This window comes from Cnephaeus nilssonii, assembly GCF_951640355.1.
Source record: "Cnephaeus nilssonii genome assembly, chromosome: 10".
Classification (NCBI taxonomy): Eukaryota; Metazoa; Chordata; class Mammalia; order Chiroptera; family Vespertilionidae; genus Cnephaeus; species Cnephaeus nilssonii.
Window position 1 is genome coordinate 62,003,341 of NC_137081.1, and position 25,120 is coordinate 62,028,460.

The 25,120-nt window shown below is 40.2% G+C and overlaps 1 protein-coding gene across 3 annotated transcripts; it reads left to right on the forward strand.

The window, feature by feature from the left end:
- Positions 1-1,604: 1,604 nt before the first annotated feature.
- Positions 1,605-19,101, forward strand: NMI (N-myc and STAT interactor). Of its 3 annotated transcripts, none has more exons than XM_079782495.1 (9): positions 1,605-1,885; positions 3,044-3,146; positions 4,771-4,857; positions 5,734-5,829; positions 9,205-9,367; positions 12,918-13,024; positions 13,112-13,298; positions 16,474-16,580; positions 18,299-19,101. In XM_079782495.1, the coding sequence occupies exons 3-9, from the start codon at positions 4,777-4,779 to the stop codon at positions 18,482-18,484; spliced, it is 927 nt and encodes a 308-aa protein (XP_079638621.1). In that variant the 5' UTR covers positions 1,605-1,885; positions 3,044-3,146; positions 4,771-4,776; the 3' UTR covers positions 18,485-19,101. The 3 variants fall into 3 exon arrangements, with proteins under 3 accessions (XP_079638621.1, XP_079638622.1, XP_079638620.1); XM_079782496.1 differs by lacking the exon at positions 3,044-3,146 and adding an exon at positions 3,721-3,897; XM_079782494.1 differs by lacking the exon at positions 3,044-3,146 and having other exon boundaries at positions 1,691-1,885; positions 18,299-19,099.
- The last annotated feature ends 6,019 nt before the right edge of the window (positions 19,102-25,120 follow it).

The window sequence follows — 25,120 nt, forward strand, 5'->3', positions numbered from 1 at the left end:
CAGGGTCTGAAAATTAAACTGACAAAAACATAACCTGGGTGTGTGCCCTGACTGGAAATTGAACTGGCAACCTTTCAGTGCATGGGATGACAATCTTCTTATAAAAAAATAAAAATAAAAATAAGGCCCTGGCCAGATAGGCCAGTTGGGTAGAGTGTTGTCCCAATATGACAAGGTTACAGATTTGATCCCTGGTCAGGATACATACAAGAATCAATCAATGAATGCATATATAAGCGGAACAACAAATCATTGTTTCTCTTTCTCTAAAATCAATAAATAAAAAAATTAAAAATATTAAAAATATAAGTAAGACAGAAGAAGAAACTAGGTTGAACTAGATAACCTCCTGAGTTCATGCTCTCCGAAATTGGGAGGTAGAATGGAAGAAATGATCAAGTTGAACAGATGGAGTTTTTATATTTCCTAACTGAACTGATGAGCACAAAAGTCCTTACCACACATCACTTAAAAATTTTTTTCACTGAGAAAAACCACTTTAAACTGAGTCCCATCAATATTCTTGACATGAAGGAATTTGACTTTTGTTAATCTGATTTCATAGACCACCTATCATGTATTGTATATGATTATGTGGCATTATAAACTAGAATTTATGCCTGGAAATCATTTTGATACATGTCCCTCCTGTCCTCTATTTATGAGCAAGGGCAGCTGTGGGGTGGTTCTGTGTGTAGGATTAAGAAATACTGAAGTTCTTGAAACAAGTCAGATGTTTTTATTTTCTAAGCAAAAGATCACACCTAGTGAAGTATTTATTTACAGGCTTCACAGCAAAACAAAAGATTAAAATAAAAGAAAACTTTCAAGGGACATAGAAACCATCTGAATGCCACAGCTTTCCCAACTCCAGGGGCAAGAGGACATTACGAAAGACACAGAAAAGTTGATCTTGTGCCTGTAAAAACTTGTAGATTAGGGTTATAATGACCAATAAATTACAATGGAAGTTTCAAGCTGAAGAGAGACTCCCACTTTGACTTCTTGGTGTGTCAATCCACTATTTGAACAATACGTCTAGTAATATACAATACTTTTGTGAAAGATTTCTTCAAAACAAAACAACCGTGTGTGTGTGTGTGTGTGTGTGTGTGTGTGTGTGTGTGTGTTTATCCTTACCCTAGGACCTAGTCATTGATTTTCAGAGAGAGGGGAAGGGGGAGAGAGAAACATGGATGGTTGCCTTCCAGGTGCACCCCATCAGGGATGGGACCTGCAACCTAGGTAAGTGCCTGACCTGGAATCAACCCAGGACCTTTCCATGTGCCTACAACCAACTCGGCCAGGGCAAAACAACCATGTGCTGTTGTTTTGTTTTTTAAATGTATTTTTATTGACTTTCAGAGAGGAAGGGAAAGGGAAAGATAGAAACATCAATGATGGGAGAGAATCATTAATCGGCTGCCTCCTGCACGCCCCACCCTGGGGACCAAGCCCGGAACCCTGGCATTGCCCGCACCGGAACCGAACCTTGCGCTCCCTGCTCACAGGTAAATGGTCCAACCACTGGGCCACTCGGCCTGGCGAAACAACCCTGTTTTTGAAACCGAAAGTGAAAATGGTTCTAACTTGTTAGTGATTAGCCAAAGAGACACCAGGTCTGGTATTCCGGAAAATCACATTTAGAGAAAATCGCCATTGGAGCAGAGTTGTCTTTTTCTTTTTCAAGGAACCAAACCGTCCATCTGAGCGACACCCACTGGGAATAAGGGAGCACCCACCTCGGGGACGGCACCCGGTCGTCCCGCTCAGCTCCCGGGCGTTCCGGACGCTCGGCGCGAGCTCCCCCGCGGCCGCCGCCCCCGGCTTCCGGGAAGGCCGGGCTCTTTGGACCTGGGGTGCGGCGCTCGGAGGACCCAGGCGGGTGAGTGGGGCGCCCGGTTCCCCGACTGCCATCCCTGCTGCCGGCAGTCCCGGGCTGGAGGGGCCCTGAGTGCGGAGGGAGGAGGGTGCCCCGGGGCCCCGGACGCGCGCGATCGCGGGGCCGGCCGAGAGCGCCCCGGTGGTGGCTCTGCGTCCCGCGCCCCCCGCGCCCCCCGCCCCGCGCCCCTGAGCTGCCCGCCTCCCGGGTCGCTGCGGGGGGCGACGTGCCACCGAGGGGGCGCGCCTGCCTCGGCCCAGTGTGCCTTCCCTTCGCTGCCCCGGCCTCTAACCCCGGCTCCTTAGATGGCTTTGCTGCTTCTGGGAAACTGAAACTTAAAATGGTTTGCGTCTCCCCGCTGTTCCTGCCGCGCTTCTCCCCGTAGTTCTTAGAAGAACTGATTCCTTAAGGAGGTTGACTGCTTGGCAGGCACGGGGTTTGGCCGTCCTGCCTCACTTCTCAGAATAGGCAGGGATACTCCTCTCAGAGACATCCACAGGAGGAGATGATGTTTCCCTGTCTATATAGCACACATACGTTTCTTTTTTTAAAAATTATTTTATTGATTTTTTACAGAGAGGAAGGGAGAGGGATAGAGAGCTAGAAACATCGATGAGAGAGAAACACCGACCAGCTGCCTCCTGCACACCCCCCACCGGGGATGTGCCCGCAACCAAGGTACATGCCCTTGACCGGAATCGAACCTGGGACCTTTCAGTCCGCAGACCGACGCTCTATCCATTGAGCCAAACCGGTTTTGGCAATATAACACACATACGTTTCTTAAAAAACTATTTAGGTGTATCACCATTGTAACTAATTACCACCTTCTTCCTTTCCTGCCCCCAGTCTTTCTTTTTTGCTGCCAGGCATGCAAATGGGAAGGTTCCATTCTCTCAGGCCGTGTGCCACAATGGTGAGAGTATATTAGAACAGGTGGTAGGTGGAGGCGATTTGTGTTGCTTTTGTCAGGTGTGGTGTAACAAATGACCCGTGACTTAGTAGCTTAAAAACCAGACATTTATTACCTTACAATTCTGAGGTTAGAAGCCCAACCTGGGTCTCACTGGGCTAAAATCAGTGTGTCTGCTGGGCTGCCTTCCTTTCTGTGTAGGCTGCCGGGGCGAAACTGTTTTCTTGCCTTTTTTTCTGATTCTTTAGGCTGCCCACCTGCCTTGGCTCAGCGCTGCCCTTTGCCCATCTTCAAAGCCAGCAACATTCCATCTCTCTGACTGCTCTGTTGTCACCTCTCACCCTGACTCCGGTCTGCTGCCTTCCTCTTCCATCTTAAAGGACTGTGGTGATTACATTGGGCCCCACTGATAATCCAGGATGAGCTTCATAGTTTTTAAAAAATGAATTTGTATTGATTTCAGAGAGGAAGGGAGAGGGAGAGAGAGATAGAAACATCAATAATGACAGAGAATCATTGATCAGCTGCCTCCAGCCCACAACCTGGGCATGTGCCCTGGACGGGGACTAGAACCATGATCTCCTGGTTCTTAGGTCGAAGCTCAACCACTGAGCCATGTTGGCTGGACTGGAACTCTTGAATGTGTATTTCCTACAAAAAGGTGTTCTCTACGTAACTGAAATACAGATCAAAATCAGGGAATTGATATTGACCATTGCTGACACCTAATTCTTGGATCCAATTCAGATGTTGCCAGTTGTCCCAATAATATCCTGTGTAACAAAAAGACCCAGTTCAGAATCGCACGTTGTGTTTAGTGTGATGTCTCTGTAGTCTCTTTCTGTCTGGCACGGTTTCTCGGTCTTTCCTGGGCTTTTATGAACATGACCCTTTTGAAGTCTGTGTAATGTTTCTTCATGCTTAGATTCAGATCGTGCATCTTTGGCGGGAATATCATAGGAGTCATGCTGTGTTCTCAGCGCGCCCTATCACATGGCATAGGATTTCCAGTCACCACGCTATTGACTTTGATTATTTCATTCTGGTGGCGTCTGGCTGCTTCTCCAGAATACAAAAGTTACTATTTTCCTCTTTGAAATTAGTAAGTATTTTAATTGTGGGGAAGTATTTTACAATTCACTAAATGGTCAGTTCCTCATCATCATTTTAATTTATTTATTTACATCAGTATAGACTCATATAATCTAGATTGAATTGTTACCGTCATTATTTACTGGTATGCTTAATTTCTTCCCACGTTTGGTCAGTGAGACCCTCCTCAAGCTGGATCCTTTGACCTTTTTGCATGTCCTCATCATTCTGTGAGCACTTCCTTGCTTTTGGCACCATAAAGTGCTGTCTTGTATCTTTTCTGTCTCAGTCCTAGAAAGGTTAGAAGACCAAAATAGTAATCTTTTAGAAGGGAGCATAGTATTATTTCGATGTGAACTACGAAGGAATGTTAATACGCATCATTTTCTACTACTTTGTTGAAAAGCAAAAGCTTTTAGAACCCTTTTATATATTTATAGGTATAAAGTTACTTGAAATATAGACTTTGTTTGGATATAAGCCACATGATAATAAAGAATTTGATGACGGGCCCTGGCTGGTTTGGCTCAGTGGATAGAGCATTGGCCTGGGGACTGAAGGGTCCCAGGTTCGATTCCGGTCAAGGGCATGTACGTTGGTTGCGGGCACATCCCCAGTGGGGTGTGTGCAAGAGGCGGCTGATCGATGTTTCTCTCTCATCGATGTTTCTCTCTCATCGATGTTTCTAGCTCTCTGTCCCTCTCCCTTCCTTTCTGTAAAAAAATCAATAAAATATATTTTTTTAAAAAAGAATTTGATGACAGGGAAAGATGTAGCGAAGGAGAGATTTTTTTTTTCTGTAAAAGGGTCAAGTTTGTTATTTCCTTCTTATTGAGTTTGTGCATATATACTGTCTTTAAAATATTAAACATTTTGACATTAGGGAATCATGGCAGCTGGTGAAGATACAAACGAAATTATGATGGAGTATTTGAAAGATGAAGAATTTATGAAAGATGAACAAAAGCAGGTAAATAGGAAAAATTACTGGGTATTATTAAAAATTAATTTATATACATTCGTTTTTCAATGAAGCATGTTTTGTATGTTTTTATCCAACATTACCTTGAATTTTGGAGGTTATTAGGGTTTTCTGAAATACTTTTACTTCCATTATTCAAATGCTAAAAGGAGAATCATATTTCTATTTTGTCTTTTCCAAGGCTCACAACATTACTGCTTTTCCCCTCCCTCCCTCATTTCTTTGATTTACACCCAGAAGTTAAGAGCATGGTTAACAATGATCTGATCAGACCCAAGAGGGAAGGGTGGCTCAGGTAGCTTAACCCTTTGCACTCGCTTGCTTTTTTCTCGATTCCTGCTACCGATGCTAACCGTGTCGAGTCACACTCGACATCCGAGTGCAAAAGGTTAAACGTTTTACCCAAGGCCATATATCTGGCATATCAAGGTAGCAAAAATAAAATAAAATAAAATAAAAAATGACAACATTTAAAAAACAATTTTCCCAGAGTAACAGATGTGCAATTTGAAAGTCATATTGTAGTCATAAATAGCTGGGAGAGGAGTTGATAGAACATTGGATGTAGACTCAGAAGACCTGGGTCTCAATCCTTGCTCTCCTATAAAAATGTCTGTGACTTTGGTCTGTGTGAAAGGCGGTTTCCTTGTTTGTGAAATGGAGATAATAACATTTGGGAGTGATAGGAGATGATGTAAAACACATTTATTATTCACATGATTTTATTTATTCTGGGACTGTCTAATGTCTTTCTTTGCTTTGTTCAGAGAAATTTAGCTTCTTTAATTCCTTTAGAAAAATGAGGTCAGGAGCTGTTTAAATTTTTGGTGCTATTTGATATATTTGTGTTGTGGTTTTTTTTAGAAATTAATTGATCAAATATTAAAGGAAAATATTTACTTAACGTTGGAGATCCAAAAGCTTGAAACTGAGTTACAAGAGCCCACCAGAAGCTCCCAGGTACACCTTTACTTATTTTATGTATCCCACTTTTAATGATACCATTCTTCAGAAGAAGGGATTTCATGATATAAAATTGACTTTTAAAACATCATGGTCGTCCATGGCACCGCTGTTTGTAATAGTCCCAACGTGAAAACAGCCCAGTGTCCCTCCATAGTAGAGTGAATTCATAAATTGGAGTGCATTCACACAACGACATACTACCCAGAATGAGAATGAACAGTTTCATCTAACATCGTGGATGAATTTCATGAACACAGTGTAGAGCCAAAAAAAGGAATGCTTCCACTTAAATATAGCACAAAAGCAGGATGTTAGACGTTAGCATGATAGGAACTACCAGGTAGGAACTAGAAGGGAACCCAAGAGGCCTCTGGGTGTTGGTTGGTCATGTTTTGTTTTTGATCTGGGTGCTGGTCACACATGTGTGATCACTTTGTAAAATTTCATCTTGCTGTACACTTACGATAATGCACTTTTTATATTTATGTATACATTGGTGAGAATTTTAAAAACCCCACAAAAAATGATGGTCATTATCAATCACTTTTGGACCAAATTCTCACAAAGTTTTTTTATTATTGTGCTCCTCATCCAAGGTGCTACGTAATTTAAATGAGTTGCACAGTTAAAAAAAAAAAAAAAGGATGTGTATCTTCACCATTAGTCTCTCCTAAATTTTCCTGTATTTGAATTAGACATAAGTTTCACCCCCTTTTTTCTTCATAACAACTCATAATTGTTTCTTTCTTTTTAAAATATATTTTTATCGATTTCATAGAGGAAGTGAGACGGGGAGAGAGAAACATCAATAATGAAAAAGAATCATTGATCGCTGCCTCCTGCACACCCCACACAGGGGATCGAGCCTGCAACCTGGGCATGTGCCCTGACCGGGAATGGAACCATGACCTCCTGATTCATAGGTAGATGCTCAACCACTGAGCCATGCTGTCCGGGCCATAATTGTTTCTCTACATGATGTAAATGCTTAAAGCATTGCCATTTTTTTTTTTTTTGTCTCTGAAATCGGGAATAGGATTTTGAATATCAGGAAGTGCAGTTTCCCATGTTTATGGGACTTAGAGAAGATTTAAGATTCTGGCTACTCGGACTGGAGCCAGAATCAGTTAGTCTTAGAACTCAAAGGGCCTTGAGAAACCAGCCAGCTTAGTTGATCCACTTTATTGAGGGCTGAAGCGGTGGTCCAGAGGGCTTAGTGACTTGCTTTCTGCCACAGTGTGTTCAGGACTAGAATCAGGTGCTCTCACTCTCACTCCAGAAGCTCTCAGAGATATTGCAGGTTCAGTCCCAGAACACTGCAATAAAGCAAATATGGCAATGTAAGTGAGTCACGTGAATTTTTTGGTTTCCCAGTGCATATAAAAGTTATGTTTACACTATACTGTAGGCTATTAAGTGTGAAATAGCAATATGTCTAAAAAACAATGTAATACCTTAGTTAAAAAATACTTTATTGCTGAAAAAAATGTTAATCATTATCTGAATCATTGGTGAATCATAATCTTTTTGCCGGAGGAGGGTCTTCGGTTTGTAAAATATGCAATATCTGCGAAGTGCAATAAGCGAAGAGCAATAAAACGAGGTATGCCTGTATACTGGATATCTCCACATAATTGGGAAACACTTTGCCTTTTCTCAGACATTACAGATTGTGGTTTTTTTAAAAATATATATTTTATTGATTTTTTACAGAGATAAAGGGGGAGGGATAGAGAGTTAGAAACATCAGATGAGAGAGAAACATCAATCAGCTGCCTCCTGCACACCCCCTACTGAGGATGTGCCCAAAATGAAGGTACATGTCCTTGACTGGAATTGAACCTGGGACCCTTCAGTCCGCAGGTCGACGCTCTATCCAGTGAGCCAAACTGGTTAGGGCCATGGTCGGCAAACTGCGGCTCGAAAGCCACATGCGGCTCTTTGGCCCCTTGAGTGTGGCTCTTCCATAAAATACCACGGCCTGGGCGAGTCTATTTTGAAGAAGTGGCGTTAGAAGAAGTTTAAGTTTAAAAAATTTGGCTCTCAAAAGAAATTTCAATCGTTGTACTGTTGGTATTTGGCTCTGTTGACTAATGAGTTGGCCCAGCACTGGGTTAGGGCATTACAGATTGTTTTGAAATTGGAATGATGGTAATCAGAAATTCGACTGAAGTAACATGTAGATATACAGTGAATATAAGATTAGATCAAATGACTCAATGAATATGTCTAATCTCTTCAAGATAACCTTTTATTTCAGCATGGGAACTAGAAATGAAAACACAAAATTCATTTGTGCATTTATGTGTAATTATATAGATCTGTTGATTCCTTTGATTTTTAAGCAGCTAAGTATAATCACTTAACTTTTTCCTCCATATTACAAATCTTGTTGATAGTGTCCCTTCACATTTTTATAAACCTAAGTTGTGGTATTGATTAAAATTTTGATGGACAGGTAGTGGGGAAGGGAGAAATTAAATTTGATATATTTTAAATTATATAATTCAGATTTCAGACCATTTAGCACAACATTTTTTAAAAACTGCTTTAGGATCATATGTGTAATATAAAGTTTGGGGAAATTAATATGTTTTACAACTTCATAATTTTATAGCTGAATAATTGCCTATAAAAGAGACACAAGGAAAATTGAGGCTTCAAAATTAAAATGGGAAAATGGGAAAAATAGGTGACATTTTGGATATGTTGTATTCTTAAGTGCAGATATGGACATATCATATTTGTTTAAATCATTATTACTAAAAGTTGTAATTGTAACCTCGACCACCACATGGTATATTTTAGATGTACTTTCATGTATTCCTTTGTATTTTTTTATGTTCATAAAAAGCTTAATTTATTAAAAAAATAAATTATATAATTCAGGAGTCTTTCTTTGGGGATGAAATTTTCTGGGTTTGCTATCAAATAAACTATAGTGTACTCCCAACTCCATTTCATACCTCTTTGCAAGAAGAGTAAACATTCTGTCTGATGATTCCCCTGTGAGCTAGCCTATTATTGGCACAGTTGTCTAAAAGGTACTTTCCTGAAGCATGTAGTCTTTAGAAACAAACACTATACAATATTGACCAGTTTAAATATTGATTAGAAAAAGTGAGAGATTATATGCTTATAATTTGATCTGTGAAATAAGATGAAAGGATCAGCATCTGATTGCATTACTGAGGACTGACCTGGGCAGAAGCAATTACTAAAGTTATTAAATAAGACCACACTGAGTATTCTGTGGGATTTTTGAAATCAGTGGAGGATGAATTATTGGGTGATCAGATCACATTATCACTGGAAGGGCTTAAGTTATTCCTTGTCTTGATTTTAATCAAACCTTTCATTTTGAAATAGATTAAAGAGGATATTCCCGAAACAAAGTTGAAATTCACATCTTTAGAGAATCCTGAGGATGACAGCAGGTTTTCAAATATTTCCTGTTCATTTCAAGTGAGCTCACGAGTTCCTTATGAGCTACAAAAAGGAGAAGCACTCATCACCTTTGAAGACGAAGAAGGTATGACGAATGTTCAACCTCGTGACCAAGTTACCTTTGGAAAGCACTTGCACTTTCAAAGAGCTTTCCTAGATATTTGACTATTGCTTTACAATTTCATCCCATTCTCAAAGTGAAACTCTGAGGCTGGTATGATTGGTATGATTATCCCCATTACACAGATGTGAAAACTGACTTTGAGACATTAAGTGACTTGAAAATGATCACTCATTCAAAATGCAGTGGCTCCGAGACTCAAGCCCAAGTGTTGTGATGCCCAATACCAGCATCTTCCTATTCCTCCGGCCACTTCCAAATGATAATACTAATGTTTTAAGGACATAGAGCTCTACACAGTTATCAGAGAGTTCTCACAGGCATGATCTCATTTTATACTCACATGACTCTGTAATGTAAGAGAGTTACTATTTACATTTTATAGCCAACAAACAGATTCTCAGGTGTTTACGTGATTTACCAAAGGGCATATGACCAATGGATGGACAGAGCTCAGGAGTCAGAGATGTGGGATGGAACCTGATGTTTGCTAAGTCTGCCATGGTGTGGGATCTTGTTCAGAGCTGAGGAGAATCTGGCTCTTAGTGTCATACTTGCTAGAAGTGTGATTTGGGTTGAGTTCTTTATAAATCTCAGATTTTTTATGACAGGCTTTGTGGTCATGGAGTTTCTTTGAGTATTAAATCAGAAGTGTTATAACATACTTAGCACAGTGTCTGACACATATAAACACTTAGTAAATGTTAGCTGTTATTATTGCTACAAGTTAGGAATTTTTCAGATAAGAAACGAAGATAGGGAACTTTAAAGAAGATAGGGATCTTGCTCAAGGTTCATACAGTTAACAAATTGCAGAGCTGAGAGCCAAACACTGAGTACCCATTTACTTTCTACTGAAGCTGCATTCCTCTGAGCAGACCACCATGTCAAGTTATGGGGTGGCCTAGGGCCGGGGGGTGGGCTAGAAGAGGTCAGTAGGGGGCGGGGGCAGGGGTGGGCTAGAAGAGGTCAGTGGGTAGGCGGGGACGGGGAGATAACATATGAAATACTTTCAACAATAAAGATTTAAAAAAATAGCCCTGCCAGTGTGGCTTAGTGGTTAAGCATCGACCTATGAACCAGGAGGTCACGATTTAATTCCCGATCAGAACACATGCCCAGGTTGTGGGTTTGATCCCCAGTGTGGGGCGTGCAGGAAGCAGCTGATCAATGATTCTCTCTCATCATTGTTGTTACTATTTCTCTCTCCCTTTCTCTCTAAAATCAATTATATATATGATTTAAAAATTTTTTTAAATTAAAATAAAGGTGCTCCTTCAGGTTTTAGCCCTGTCACTCCCCACCCCCCAAAAAAAATTATGGGAGGGGGTCAGATGGTCTTCACAAACCCTTCAAGTGCTCAGATGCTGTTATTGTAACTCATGTCTCCTGGTGTTTGGTCCATTTCTTTAGCCTGAAAATAAGTGTTAGAAAGAAAGGGATTCAAGGGATCAAGAGGTACAACCTCCCAGATATAAAATAGATAAGCCACGGGGGTGTACTGTGCAGCATGGCAACTATAATCAGTAGCATTGTATTGCATATTTGAAAGTCACCAAGAGAGTAAATCTTAAAAGTTCTCATTACAAAAACTGTTTTTGTTACTTTGTATGATGGCGATGGTAACTTATGGTGGTCAATTTGCAATATATACACATATCGAATATAATGTTGTACACCTGAAACTAATATAATGTTATATGTCAATTTTATTTTAATTCAAAACAAAACAAAACAATGGCCTTCTAGCAGGTCAGTATATACTCATACTATTCGTTCACACTGGGTCCACCCCTGCAGCTGAAGGTGGAGTGAGAGACCAAGGGCCATGCTGGCAGTTGGCAGTGGGCATTGGGATTAACCTGAAAGACCGAACTGAAGATGTGGGAGGCGGGGATTTTGCACAGGAATTACCTGGGAATGCTGAGAGTAGTATTCTCTTCAGAAACAGCTGCATCACTGCTTCCACCATGGGCATGGCTCTGAGGTCCTGGTCTCCTGGGACAACTTTGGGTTTATATAATTAGCAGGAGTTGGCTTTTGATGGTCAGTGTCACAGAAGTTGAAGCACAAGTGGTTCCTTCCAGCTGCGTCAGATCACCAGATGTTGGAGATTTGGGTGTGGGGAATGAGAGGGAAAGAGCATCATTTAAGTATTACTTCATTAATATTTTCTGTTATTGTCTGTTGTCATTAACAAAAAAAGTCATAATTCAAGAGTCATAGCATAGTACAATGAATGTGAATTCCCACATGACAAGGCCCTGTCTTCTAGCCAGTTTCTCTCTTCCTCCAGCTGTGCTGTGCAAGCTGGTTGCCATAAACACATGTGAGGTTTATAAGACCAGGAGTGGGCATCTCTTATTTTCATGACAATTTAGAGCAAACAGCTCCGAATACTAACTGAAGAGTTATAACCTCTCATGTCACACAATTAAAAATAAACACACCCACATGCATTTTAAATGGACACATAGTTGCTGTTTACAATTCTAATGATTTTTGGCATAATTATATTACTGAGCATCTCCTATTTGCATGGATAAATTTAATGTGATAGTTTTGTGATGGGCACAGGAAGGCTATCAACTTTTCAGTGAATTATCTCAAAAACATTTTAGTGAAAGTAGAATTCCTAATTAAATATGGCAAAAAAAAAAAAAGAAGAGATTTACTCTTTGGTATTCAAGCCTAGGTGGTCTTTAATATGTAATCCTTGGGAAGGACAGAGAGAAAAGTAAATATTTACTTCTGTGGCGCTTGTAACATATTAAAAAGGAGCAACAGATGATACATAAGGTTGATTATCAGGATGACACTGACCCACAAAGGCCTTCCCAGCTTACTCAACACAGAAGAAATTTCTGGCTGTGCTTTAATGTCCTAAGGGAAGTCTCTGTTAATTGTCAACAGTGGAAAGCAAGGGTGTGTGACTATACTGAAATCATATATGAGTTTCTGAGGAATTATCAGGCTCATCTCTTAAGAGATGAATCTAGAACTTGATGAGAATTTCTACATTGTAATTTTTGCTGATGTATTTTGACATTAATATATCCTACTTTGGTGGCAAGACCATTATCACTTGGAAGTCATGAGAAAAGTTTTAAAAATTAGATCCTTGAAAATGAAAGAAAATTGCCCTGGCTGGTGAGGCTCAATTGGTTGAGTGTCCTCCTGTGCACTGAAAGGTCGCAGGTTCAATTTCCGGTCAGGGAACATGCCTGGGTTGCAGGCTCTTTCCTTAGATGTTTCTCTCTCCCTCTTCCTTCCGCTCTCTCTAAAGAAATCTTTAAAAACTTAAGTTAAATTTAAAGTATTTAGGATAGTTTGTTCTTTTATAATTGAATTTGTTGGGGTGACACTGGTTATTAAAATTATATAGGTTTTAGGTGTGCAGTTCTACAACACATCATCTGTACACTGTATCCATCTAGGATAATTTGTTCTTAAACCGAAAGGGTAAAAATATATTGAAATACTGGAAATTAATACTTCCCAATTTATTTTTCAGTTGCCCAAAATGTGATCAGAATGGAGAAACATCACGTGAACATAATGGATATAGGTGTGGAGGTTATGGCCAAGCCAGTTCCCTTAAATTCAGGAGTCAGATTCCAGGTAACACGGTGATTGAAGCTTTTCAGAATTCTATTGAACATGGACAGTGTTCTCATTCATATCTCTGAACATGAAATGATTTCCCAGGTTTCTGTAGAAGTGTCTAAAATGAAGGTCAATGTTACTGAAATTCCTGGTGAATTGCCTGAAAATCAGATGAGAGACAAGCTAGAACTGAGCTTTTCTAAGTCCCGAAACGGAGGCGGAGAAGTGGAATGCGTAGAGTATGATAAGCAGGCCGGAAGTGCTGTCATCACATTTGTGGAAACTGGAGGTATTTACGTATTTAGAAAGTTAAAAAAATACTCTACCATTTAAATTACGTTCTGCCATTTCTAAAGGTATTATTTTTCTACTTTTTTTTGGTGTGTGTCCTTTTTTTTAATTGTTGAAAGTATTACATATGTCTCCTTTTTCCCCGATTGACGCCCCCTCCCTGCCACTGCCCGCCCCCCCCCCCCAGGACAAGCCCCCCTTGGCCCCAGTGTCTGTGTCCATTGGTTATGCTAATATGCATGCATACAAGTCCTTTGGTTGATCTCTCACCTACCCCCCCGCCCCCACCTTCTCTCTGAGGTTGGACTGTCTGTTCAGTGTTTCTTAGTCTCTGGATCTATTTTTGTTCATCAGTTTATATTGTTCATTATATCCCACATATGAGTGAGATCATGTGATATTTATCTTTCTCTGACTGGCCTATTTCGCTTAGCATAATGCTCTCCAGGTCCATCTGGGGATGCAAGGATGGTACAATATCTGCAAATCAATGAATGTGATACATCACATAAACAAATTGAGAGACAAAAATCACATAATCATATCAATCGATGCAGAAAAAGCATTTGACAAAATCCAACACCCTTTTTAAAAAAAACACATATTTTTATTGATTTCAAAGAGGAAGGAAGAGGGAGAGAGAGTTAGAAACATCAATGACAAGAGAGAATCATTGATTTGCTGCCTCCTGCACACCCCTACTGGGGATCGAGCCCCCAACCGGGGCATATGCCCTTGACTGTAATCGAACCTGGGACCCTTGCATCCACAGGCTGACACTCTATCCACTGAGCCAAACCAGCTAGGGCCCATCACCCTTTCTTGATAAAAACTCTCAGCAAAGTGGGAATAGAGGGATCATACCTCAAAATAATAAAAGCCTTATATGGCAAACCTATAGTCAACATCATACTCAATGGGCAAAAACTAAAACCATTTCCTTTAAGAACAGGAACAAGACAGGGATGCCCACTCTCACCACTCCTGTTCGACATAGTACTGGAAGTGCTAGCCGTAGTGATCAGACAAGAAAAAAAAATAAAAGGTATTCAAATTAGAAAAGAAGAAGTAAAACTGTCATTATTCGCAGATGACATGATACTGTACATAGAAGACCCTAAAGACTCCATCAAAAAACTACTAGACTTTGTCTACTTCTTTTATTTGGAATTTATAAGAAAGCATAAAAATAGGGGGTTGTTTTTAAATCTTATAAAATGGTAGGTAGAGTCCTGATTTTCATGAATGCTACTGAGAATGGTAATATTACAGATAATGAGTACATACATCCTCATCATGTCCCAGGCATGAAGTCAGGTGTTGTATACATTTATCTCTTCTGATCAGAAGCACAACTTGAGATGGTTGTGATACCATTTTATTGATGAGGAAACTGAGTCCTGGGGAGGTTAAGTAACTAACCCAAGATCACACAGTGGGTGTGTGGCAGAGAAATCTGTCCCCTTTTTAGGTAGAAATGGACTATTACCAAATTAGGGAAGCTTATATTCTTATGATTAAAAATAGAAGATTCTACAGCTGCTTTTGTTAATTTGTTCAAGTGATCCTTAATGTCAGAAATCTCTTGCTCGCCAAAACCGGTTTGGCTCAGTGGATAGAGCGTTGGCCTGTGGACTCAAGGGTCCCAGGTTTGATTCCAGTCAAGGGCATGTACCTTGGTTGCGGGCACATCCCCAGTAGCGGGTGTGCAAGAGGCAGCTGATCGATGTTTCTAACTCTCTATCCCTTCTCTCTTCCTCTCTGTAAAAAATCAATAAAATATATTTAAAAAAAAAAAAAAAAGAAATCTCTTGCTCTAAGTCTTAGGGCTTCTCCTGGGTTTGCACATATAATAGAAATCCAACATACAATTAAAAACATTGACTGATTAGTTTTTTTCATAACAAAATAATCCATGCTTTCTAAAGAAAGTGGAAATAATAGAGAAGAGCATTAGTTTAGTAAAAATTGAGACATTTCCTTCCCTTTCGCCTATGCTGTAGTTAGTTATGATTAGATTTTTCTGGAATTGCTGGGTCATAGGGTGATTCTATGCTTAATGTTTTGAGGAACTGCCATACTGTTATTTGCTGTGGCTGCACCATTTTACATTCCTACCAGCAATGTCCACATACTTGCCAGCAAGGGCCTGCACTCTCGGCCACTGTACATACTGCTGATCCAAGGTGGACTGGGGAGAGGAGAGAAAAACAAAGTGATTGGATATTCTTCTGAACTGTTTCTATTACATTTTATGCTGTCTTGACATATTGCCTTTTTACCCTCTAGGAGGAAAAATGCTGCTAAACATAACTCTGATTATTCTTTGGTTTAGAGAAGACTGATGAATTTTTATTACTATTTGCCTTCACTTTTTCTCGATGGCATTCAATACTCCCCCAACCCCTTTGCTTAACATCATTATATAAGTTTACTGATTATCATGTATTAGTTACAGGATAACTAACACATCCATAAACACATACACTATAGTATATAGTGTATACATATATATTTTAAAATATCTATTATAAAATATATATCTGATTCTTATCATAGTTTTTCTTGATAACTTCTTTAGAAACTGGGCAACACTTTTTTAGGATGGGTGGGTTATTTTTTGCAGATGGTAATTGCATTTTTCTTTTTGGTAATTGCATTTTATGTAGCTACTCAGGTGGGGCTATTTGAGAACATTGAAACTCTGCTGCTGAAACCGGTTTGGCTCAGTGGATAGAGCGTCAGCCTGCCGACTGAAGGGTCCCGGGTTTGATTCCGGCCAGGGGCATGTACCTTGGTTGCGGGCACGTCCCCAGTAGGGGGTGTGCAAGAGGCAGCTGATCGATGTTTCTCTCTCATCGATGTTTCTCTCTATCCCTCTCTGTAAAAAATCAATAAAATATATTTAAAAAAAAAGAAAGAAAGAAACTCTCTCTGCTTTGATTGACTCTGGTAAATATTTCAAGAAAGAAGGATCTACCTAAACCTCATTATGTTGGTCTTATAGGTTTCAGAGTTATGTACCGTGAAGTCTTTAAAGCAGACTACAATGTCTTAAAATTTAATCACTCAATTTACTGTTTATTGTGATACTGTTCTGTTGGAAGGAAGCTTTAACTTAAGTTAAAATGTTTATGCTATAAATAAAGTAATTTTAAAAAATTTACTCCTAGTTGCTGACAGGATTTTGAAAAAGAAAGACTATCCGCTGTATATAAACCAGGACTGCCACAGAGTTGTTGTTTCACCGTACACAGAAACTCACTTGAAAAAGTTTCAGGTAAGGTCCTCTCTTTTCTTCCATTTTTGGGAACTTACCGCTTGATCCCACCCCACAAAAAATAAGGAAAAAGTTGTGAGTCTGTTACTGTTTGAATATTATTAAAGAGGGATATCAAAATAGTTTCCTCATATCTGCTTGGTGCAGAATGAGTTTGTCTTTTAAAAGAATCTTTTAATGTACCTTATTTAATTTATTATACACTTTTAAAAATTAAAATTACTCCAATAATGACACAATATTTTTTTTATGCAGAGGTATAGCTACATTTCTCTCTTGTGTCTTCTGTCATTGGGCATTAACAATAATGTTTCCTGCTCCTTTTCTCTGAATTTATTATCTTTAATCCAAACCTGCCCCCCTTTTCTGTTCCTACTCAGGTATTTTTTTTAATTGAAATTGAAATTTATTGACATATCATAGAAGTTTATTACCAATTAAAAAGGAAAGAATGGAAGAGGGAAATATTTTATACCTCAAGGAAACTTTTTTTCTTTTTACTGAGACAAACACAAATGATTGTGTTCATGATTTTTTTTTCTCTTTTAGATTTCATTTCATTTTTTTATTTTTATTAAATTGACTAGAGGCCCAGTGCACGAAATTTGTGCATGGGTGTGTGTGTGTCCCTCAGCCCAGCCTGTACCCTCTCCAATCTGGGACCTCTCTCACAATTCAGGACTGCTGGCTCCCAACTGCTCACCTGCCTGCCTGCCTGATTGCCCCCAACCGCTTCTGACTGCCATCCTGATCGCCCCCTAACCACTCCCCTGCCAGCTTGATCGACGCCTAACTGCTTCCCTGCTGGCTCGATTGCCCCCAACTGCCCTCCCCTGCAGGCCTGGTTTCCCACCCCCCCAACTGCCCTCCCCTGCAGGCCTGGTATCCCCCCACCCCCGAACTACCCTCCCCTGCAGGCCTTGTCCCTACCAACTGCCCTCGCCTGCAGGCCTGGTCACCCCCAACTGCCCTCCCCTGCAGGCCTGGTCCCTCCCAACTGCCCTCCTCCGCTGGCCTGATTGCCCACAACTGCCCTCCCTGCCAGCCATCTTGTGGTGGCCATCTTGTGTCCATATGGGTACGGCCATCTTTGACCACATGTGGGCGGCCATCTTGTGTGTTGGAGTGATGGTAAATTTGCATATTACCTCTTTATTATATAAGATTGGGGTGACATGGGTCAATATGAACATATAGGTTTCTTACAAGATCTATATATTGCACTGTATGCCCATCATCCAAAGTTAAATCTCTCCTGTCACCTTATATTAGGATCCCCTTCTCCCTCCACCCCCCTTCCCTCTGACAACCACCACACTGCAGTTTGTGTTCATGAACCTACTCAGGTCTTAAATGGCACCACCATCTACTTAGTCCACCAACCTGAAAGCTAGAATTCATGATTAGCTCTTTGTTTTTCTTCAGCTTGAACATTCATTTGGTTACTCAATCTTATTACTTGCACTTCTGACCTCCTCTCTCACTGGCCTTTCTGTCAGCAGAGTTGTCCTTCTTTCCTCTATTTGTCTAACGCCACCAAAGTTGTCTTTCTGAAACTCAGATCTGACTCTGATATGCCCTTGCTTCAAAATCTTACTGAGGCTCCCTGTCTTTCCTAAGATAACTCCGAAATATTAAGCAGAGCTTATCCATGTAAAGGTTTGTAATTCAAAGCTCTTAGCAAATTTTCTATTTATCTTTTTTACTTTCCTTTTTAGGTATTTTCAGGAATATCTAAGAGGACAGTGCTTCTGACTGGAATGGAAGACCTCTACTTGATGGATGAAGAAGTTGTAGGGGATTACGTTAACATTCACTTTCAGCGGGCGAAGAATGGAGGTGGAGAAGTAGATATGTTCAAATGTTCTCTCAATGAACCTTGCATAGCATACTTTCAAGAATAGACTTATGGAATCATATGACAATTAGAGCTTCTGAGCCCAAATCACTATCAGTGTTTTACAAAAATAAGTACCTTTCTCCTTAAAAAAATTAAACTTTTAATTTTTAGTGTCCATATATTCATAGAGACAAATATATTTTTATGGTTCTGAATTCTTCTTTATTCCTAACTGTGCTGCATATTTACAAACATGAGAGCGCACTGTATTAAAAACACTTGTGTTCATAACTTATGTGGATTGGTGCCATGTCTGTTGAAATCAACTGTAAGTGATACAATTGTTTCCCTGCCATGCTGGCTGCTTCTGTAGTCATGTGGGCCAATTCTGCTTTGTTTCGTGTTTTTTTTTTTTTTTAATTTATCTTTAGTATTGAAAGTATTATAGATGCCCCCCCCCCCCCACCACCACCACATTGACTCCTTCTAGCACCCCCCCGCCCCCCCGGCCCAGGCCTTCACCACAAGCCAATTCTGTTTTGATCCCAGCTCCACCAATATGCAGACTTGACTCTTGACATTTTCCAAAAGAATTGTTACATTCAGCATTTTGTGATTTCTGTGGACTTGACGGAATTTCCAAGGAACTTCAAAATAAATCATTTCCTATTTTCCGTAGTATTTCCACAGCTCCAAAGGTATTTCTCAGAGCCAAGTGTGGCTTTCTTCTTGAACTTTTCTTCACCCAGAGTGTCCACTGCTCTCTATTTCTTCCAAGACATCCCCTCTCCAAACAGAACTTGTAAAGACTAGAATTCTCTTTTACTCTCCTGGTGAAAAAATAGTTTTAAGGGATTGAAAACCTTGAAATAAAGAGAAAGGTAAATGCAAAGCTACTTATCACTCATGCTTGGTGCTGGGGAATACCTGAAGGTAAAAACACAGTACCTGTCATTTAGGAGCTAAAACTTGAGCTGGAGAGAGAGACCCAGTTTAATAGCATCCCACTGTTTTAACTTAAAATGATGAAATTGAGGGTTCCTATTCGGAGAAGGTAAAATTATCTTATGTTAATAGAGTATGTTTCATGAGGTCAACAGCAGAATTAAATTCATATTAAAATTCTAGTAGAAATGAAATGGTTTTAGGAAAGATTCTAAACCTAAAACTACCCCCAAAAAACAAACAAACAAAAACATGTGCTTTGTTTTTCTTCCGATATTTTATTTTTAGGTTTTAAAGTTGTTATACTATATCAGAAGTAGTCATTATTCTCTCACTTCTCTTTGAAATAAGAGATGGTGTCTACAAACCAGGCATTTATAATAAATCTTCATATTCACTGTTTTAGGGGAAAAAATCTCTCATTGTGTTAGTTATTGTTTGGAAACAGTAAGATTATTTCAGTTTCCCAAAATATAAGAAGAAAAATTGAAAGAACCTTATTTAATTTCTATTGGTTCAGTCTCACTAGCCTGAGAGTATCCTTTTTAGTGTGGGCAGACTGCCAATCAGAAATAAATTTTTCCTAATATTTAGGACAAGGTTTGAAACAGTCACTTTTCTTTCTTTTGGGGGCCCTCTTCAGGCAGTAAAATAGATAACTTTATTCAATTCTAAATTTTCACAATGGTTTTTTATAAATGTTACTTATTTTAGAAAATTATATCTTTTCTCTTTTCATCACACCACCCATGCGTGATATGGCTGGATCTCAGAAATCAAGCATTGGCTTCCCTGCTTATTTCTAGGGTTTTAAAGATTTTACAGAAGGAAAGTTGTCTTTGAAAAATTTCCAAGAGATATTGTATTGACTATTTAACACATTGTATTTTAAGTTAGGAAGACTTCAATTGTGTGTCCAGGATGAAATAGCTTTTACTAAAGGTGTGAAAAGATGTTATTAATATTTAAGTCAGGAAAGATAGATCTGTGGAATTACAAGTCCCTCTTGCTGTGTGTGGGTTTATCAGTCAAAGCAGGCTAGGTTATGCTGTGATACCAAACCACCTCCCAAATCTCAGTGGCCTAACAAAATAAAAGTTTAATTCTCATTCATGTTGAATGTCTAACAAAGGTTGGTAGGGCATTCTGTCCTAATCACTGAAGGCCCCATCTTAAGACATTCTTTCGGACTCATGGAGGTGGGGAAACGTGATGTTTGGTAAATCTTGCACCAGCAGTTAAGTGCTTGTGGCGCAGAACTGACCTGTGTCATTTCCTCTCACATCTCATTGGCCAGAAATAATCACATGGCCTCACGGAAACATAAGGAGAGTAAAAAATTTTGTCTAAAAATGAGGAGGACCAGAGAGAGTGGAGCCAGAATGATAAGAAGCATAGTCTGTTTTTTTGTTTTGTATTTTCCCCCCACTTTTTTATTTATTTAGGTATTATATGTGTATATATCTTACCATTGAGCACAGTCTGTTTTGATCTCCTGGCCATCAATCTTTGGATCACTCTTCTTCACATACTGAAGAGGCAAAAAGGGCTAATTCCAATGTAGCCCTGATATTTGGGGCTAGTGATCTGAATCCAGGCCAGTAAGCTCAGTGTACATTCCTGATAACCTGTAATTAAGTCACTACCTCTTTCCCAGACACTGGTCTTGCAGAACCGGTTACAGAGGCCATTGGACTGTGGACAGTACACTGCCCAGAGAGAGGGCTCCTAACTCTGACGCCAGGCCAGACCACCAGATATGGCCTGGAGACCCCCAACACCTGGGGGCCTTCTTGCAAGGCCTGAGAAAAGGACCGGAAGCATAATCCATGCTTGTGGGACAAAGAGCACAGGGAGGGAGATATGAGGGAGGGCCCCATGCGTGTTCCTTCACTCAGATTTGGAAGGCTGTTCCCTGAGTCCGCTGGCGTTATTAAACAGTGTCCCTCCAACTTCCTCAGAAGCGTCCTTGGTCTTCTTGGTCTTCTGCAACAATACAAAATTCACTCACCCCATCCTCAAGGGAGAAAAACAAAATATTCCCCCCAAGTGGGAGCAAATTAAAAATGCATGAACTCTAGATGGTATGTGGTAGTTTCTGTGTCAGGTTTGAATGTTATTTCTTTTTATCTAGAGAAGTAACCACCTCCCAAATCTCAGTGGCCTAACAAAATAAAAATTTAATTTACATTGGTGGAACTGTTATAAAATAACAGCAATAGACTCTATCACAGCTGGGAAAGGACAGTATGGGAGACACAGCAGTTACTGAGCCAAAGCCATTCTGAAATTCCACTCAGATGTGGACTCCACACCCTCTGGACGTGGAATTTTGATTGGGCCTCAATCCATTCCCTGGAAGTTCTCTTACTCATTGTCCTCGTAACTCCTGGACATTCTTCTTTTCCCATTACTCTTCTTGGCCATACCTAGAATGGGCATTCAAAATATATCTTTCTTGGGTATCAAAAAGCTTTCTGACTCAGTATACTTCTAATGATCAATGATTAGGACCAAAGTTTTTGAAATTTTGCACATCCACAGTCTCTACTCCTGGTGGCTAGTTAGCTGGTACAATTAAAAAAATAGGTTTCTTATCTATCTTATTCTGGTCCGCTTACATGCGCGCTAACAGGCACACTCACAGATTTTTTCAAGACTTACTTTTTAGTGTTAAAATAATTCTGTTTTCTTGGTTCATTCTTCTCTCCCTCCCTTCATTAAACTGTGGGTACTTTGAGTCTACCAAGCCACTTTTAGTTTTTTTTCCTTGAGCCAGTTTGTCCAGTTGAAAAGGTTTACTGAATTCTGCAGCCTAATTGGTGTTTTTGCTTTGAGAGACCTTAATCTGTTCAGAGATTGAAACCTTGATTTGATACTTGCCAGAAGTCAGAGTTTGTTACTCAATGGTCTTCTTAGTTTTATCATTTGAGAATGGGAAGTGTTGTTACTTCCAACACTAAAAGTTCCCATATTTCTGGACTTGATTTCCTTTCATTCCTGCTTGCAAAATGGCTCATTATGCCAATTATGTTGCTCAGTGGTTAGATCATGGGCCGAGTACCACGATCGCAGTTCGATTCCTGCTCAAGGGCATGTACCTGGGTTGTGGGTTCACTTCCAGAGCCTGGTCGGGGCACGTGCAGGAGGCAACCACTCAATGTGTCCTCCTCTTCTCTTCTCTTCTCTTCTCTTCTCTTCTCTTCTCTTCTCTTCTCTTCTCTTCTCTCTCTCTACCCCCCTTTCCCCCCTCCGCTTCCCTCTGTTCCCTCCCTTCCACTCTCTCTGAAAAAACAATGGAAAAAATATCCCCCAGTGAGGATTAAAAACAACAACAAAAAAGGAAAAGGCCAATTTATAAGCTCATTTCCTTCTTATATTACTTTGTCAAATGCTCCTATATAGCTGACATATGCTACTATAACCTTTACAGGAACTTAATTTCTTTAATATAACTTCTTCCTTAATTCAAGCTGGCTTTGTTCAGTCTCACAGCACTGACTCCCTTGCCTTCTTTCAACCAGCTCCTTTCACTTTCGCACACACTGCATGCTCAGTCCACTCATCATCAAGCCCTTAGGACATCAGGCTCTGGTCAGCATCAAACTGTCTTAAGAATAAAGCCTCGGGAACAGAGTTTCGGTCACATTAAAGATAACATCTTGACCTCAGTTGTGTTTCAGCCCCCGGCCTATGAAAGTGGAGGACCCAACCCACCATACCCTCAGCAAACCAGAACTCTGCCACGGCTGCTATCTGGACCTGATTTAATGATCAACTACTCACTCTGCTGGCCTCAACCAATTAGTAGAGCCCATGGCCCCAGATCCCTTAGTTGCTATGACTAATGCCCCCCCCCCCGCCCCCCGCTTTGTAATCAATCCCCTAGGACCGTGGTCGGCAAACTGCGGCTCGAGAACCACATGCGGCTCTTTGGCCCCTTGAGTGTGGCTCTTCCACAAAATACCACGGCCTGGGCGAGTCTATTTTGAAGAAGTGGCGTTAGAAGAAGTTTAAGTTTAAAAAATTTGGCTCTCAAAAGAAATTTCAATCGTTGTACTGTTGATATTTGGCTCTGTTGACTAATGAATTTGCCGACCACTGCCCTAGGACATCAAGGAGTCAACCAGGTCTTAGGCAAGCTCACCAGTATCTCTGGGCTTAGCACCATTTCCTTAAATAAACCTGTACTTTCTTTGCTACAAACTCCTGTTGGCATTTTCAAGGGCTTTGATGTGTGCAGGCAAACAAACAAACAAACCCCTTTAATTTAGTAACACTACTAATTTTGTTGTTCACACTCTTTTCTAAAAAAACAAACACACTGCAAACTAATTAGGTATATTAACTGCCTTCTAATTTATCATGTGTGAGTTTTACTACATAATATGGATCAGTCTCCTTATAATCTCTGGTAATTATTTTTTAATTACCTGCCACTTAATTCTTTTTTTTTTAATTGATTTATTACAGAGAGGAAAGGAGAGGAATAGAGAGTCAGAAACATCGATCAGCTGCCTCCTGCACACCCCCTACTGGGGATATGCTCGCAACCAAGGTACATGCCCTTGACCGGAATCGAACCTGGGACCTTTCAGTCCACAGGCCGACGCTCTATCCACTGAGCCAAACCGGTTTCGGCAAGCCACTTAATTCTTAAGCCAACGCCATGTAGTATTTAAAAATATATATATATTCTTATTGATTTTAGAGAGAGGAAGGTAGAGGGATAGAGAGATAGAAACATCTGTGAGAGAGAACATAAACCAACTGCCTCCTACACACACCTTACTGGGGATCTAGCCCCAAACCCTGGCACGTGCCCTGACAGAGAATGGGACTGTGACCCATTGGTTAATGGGCCTATGCTTAACCACTGAGCCACACCGGCCAGGCCATGTAGTATTTTCTATTGTGTTGTGGATTATCTCTCCCTGCCCCCCACCCCCCCACCCCCGACACACACACCTCCTTGGGCTGTAATTCCCATTCTGAATACCAATTTCTCTATCAATCAGGATAAACTACGTGATAAATTATCTCTAAATTTCAGAGATCTAAAACAACAAAAGTTTATTCCTTGCTCATGATACATGCCCATGATAGGTCAATAAAAAGAATGCTGGGGGGGGGGGGGGGACAATGGTAAGATATGTACACATATAATACCTTAATAAAAAAAATTTAAAAATAAAAAAAATAAATAAAAAATAAAAAGAATGCTCATGGCAGACACCTGGAGAACCAGGCTAACAGCAGCCACCATCTTTATTGTTGGATGCTGTGCTGGAGGGAAAGAACTTCGAAGGGTTTTGAACTGGCCATTAAATTCTTGGTCCAGAAATGTCCCTTCCATTCACAACTCAACCAGAGCAGTGTATATGGCTCTTCCCAGCCATAAGGGAGCTTGGGTGTTCAATCTTATAATGTGCTTAGGAGAAAGAAAACCAAAACTGTATAGTGAATAACATTCATAATATCCGGTTGGTATTTAAAAAAAAATGCTCATTCTTGAAAAATACACAAAGAATAATGAAGATAATAAAAGTCATTAAAAATCTGCCCTGGCTGGGTAGCTTAGTTGGTTGGAGTGATGTCCCATACACCAAAAAGGCTGAGGGTTCTATTCCTGGTCAGGGCACATACCTAGGTTGTAGGTTCAATTTCCCGGTCAGAGTGTGTATGGAGGAAACTGATAGATATTTCTCTCCAGCATCAATGTGTTTCTCTCTCTCTCTCTCTCTCTCTCTCTCTC

Excerpts from the sequence above, each read along its gene's own strand:
- NMI (XM_079782495.1), top strand. The coding sequence starts at position 4,777 with ATGGCAGCTGGTGAAGATACAAACGAAATTATGATGGAGTATTTGAAA. Across the intron at positions 5,830-9,204 it reads AGCCCACCAGAAGCTCCCAG|ATTAAAGAGGATATTCCCGA; the intron begins GTACACCTTTAC and ends ATTTTGAAATAG. Across the intron at positions 16,581-18,298 it reads CTCACTTGAAAAAGTTTCAG|GTATTTTCAGGAATATCTAA; the intron begins GTAAGGTCCTCT and ends TTTCCTTTTTAG.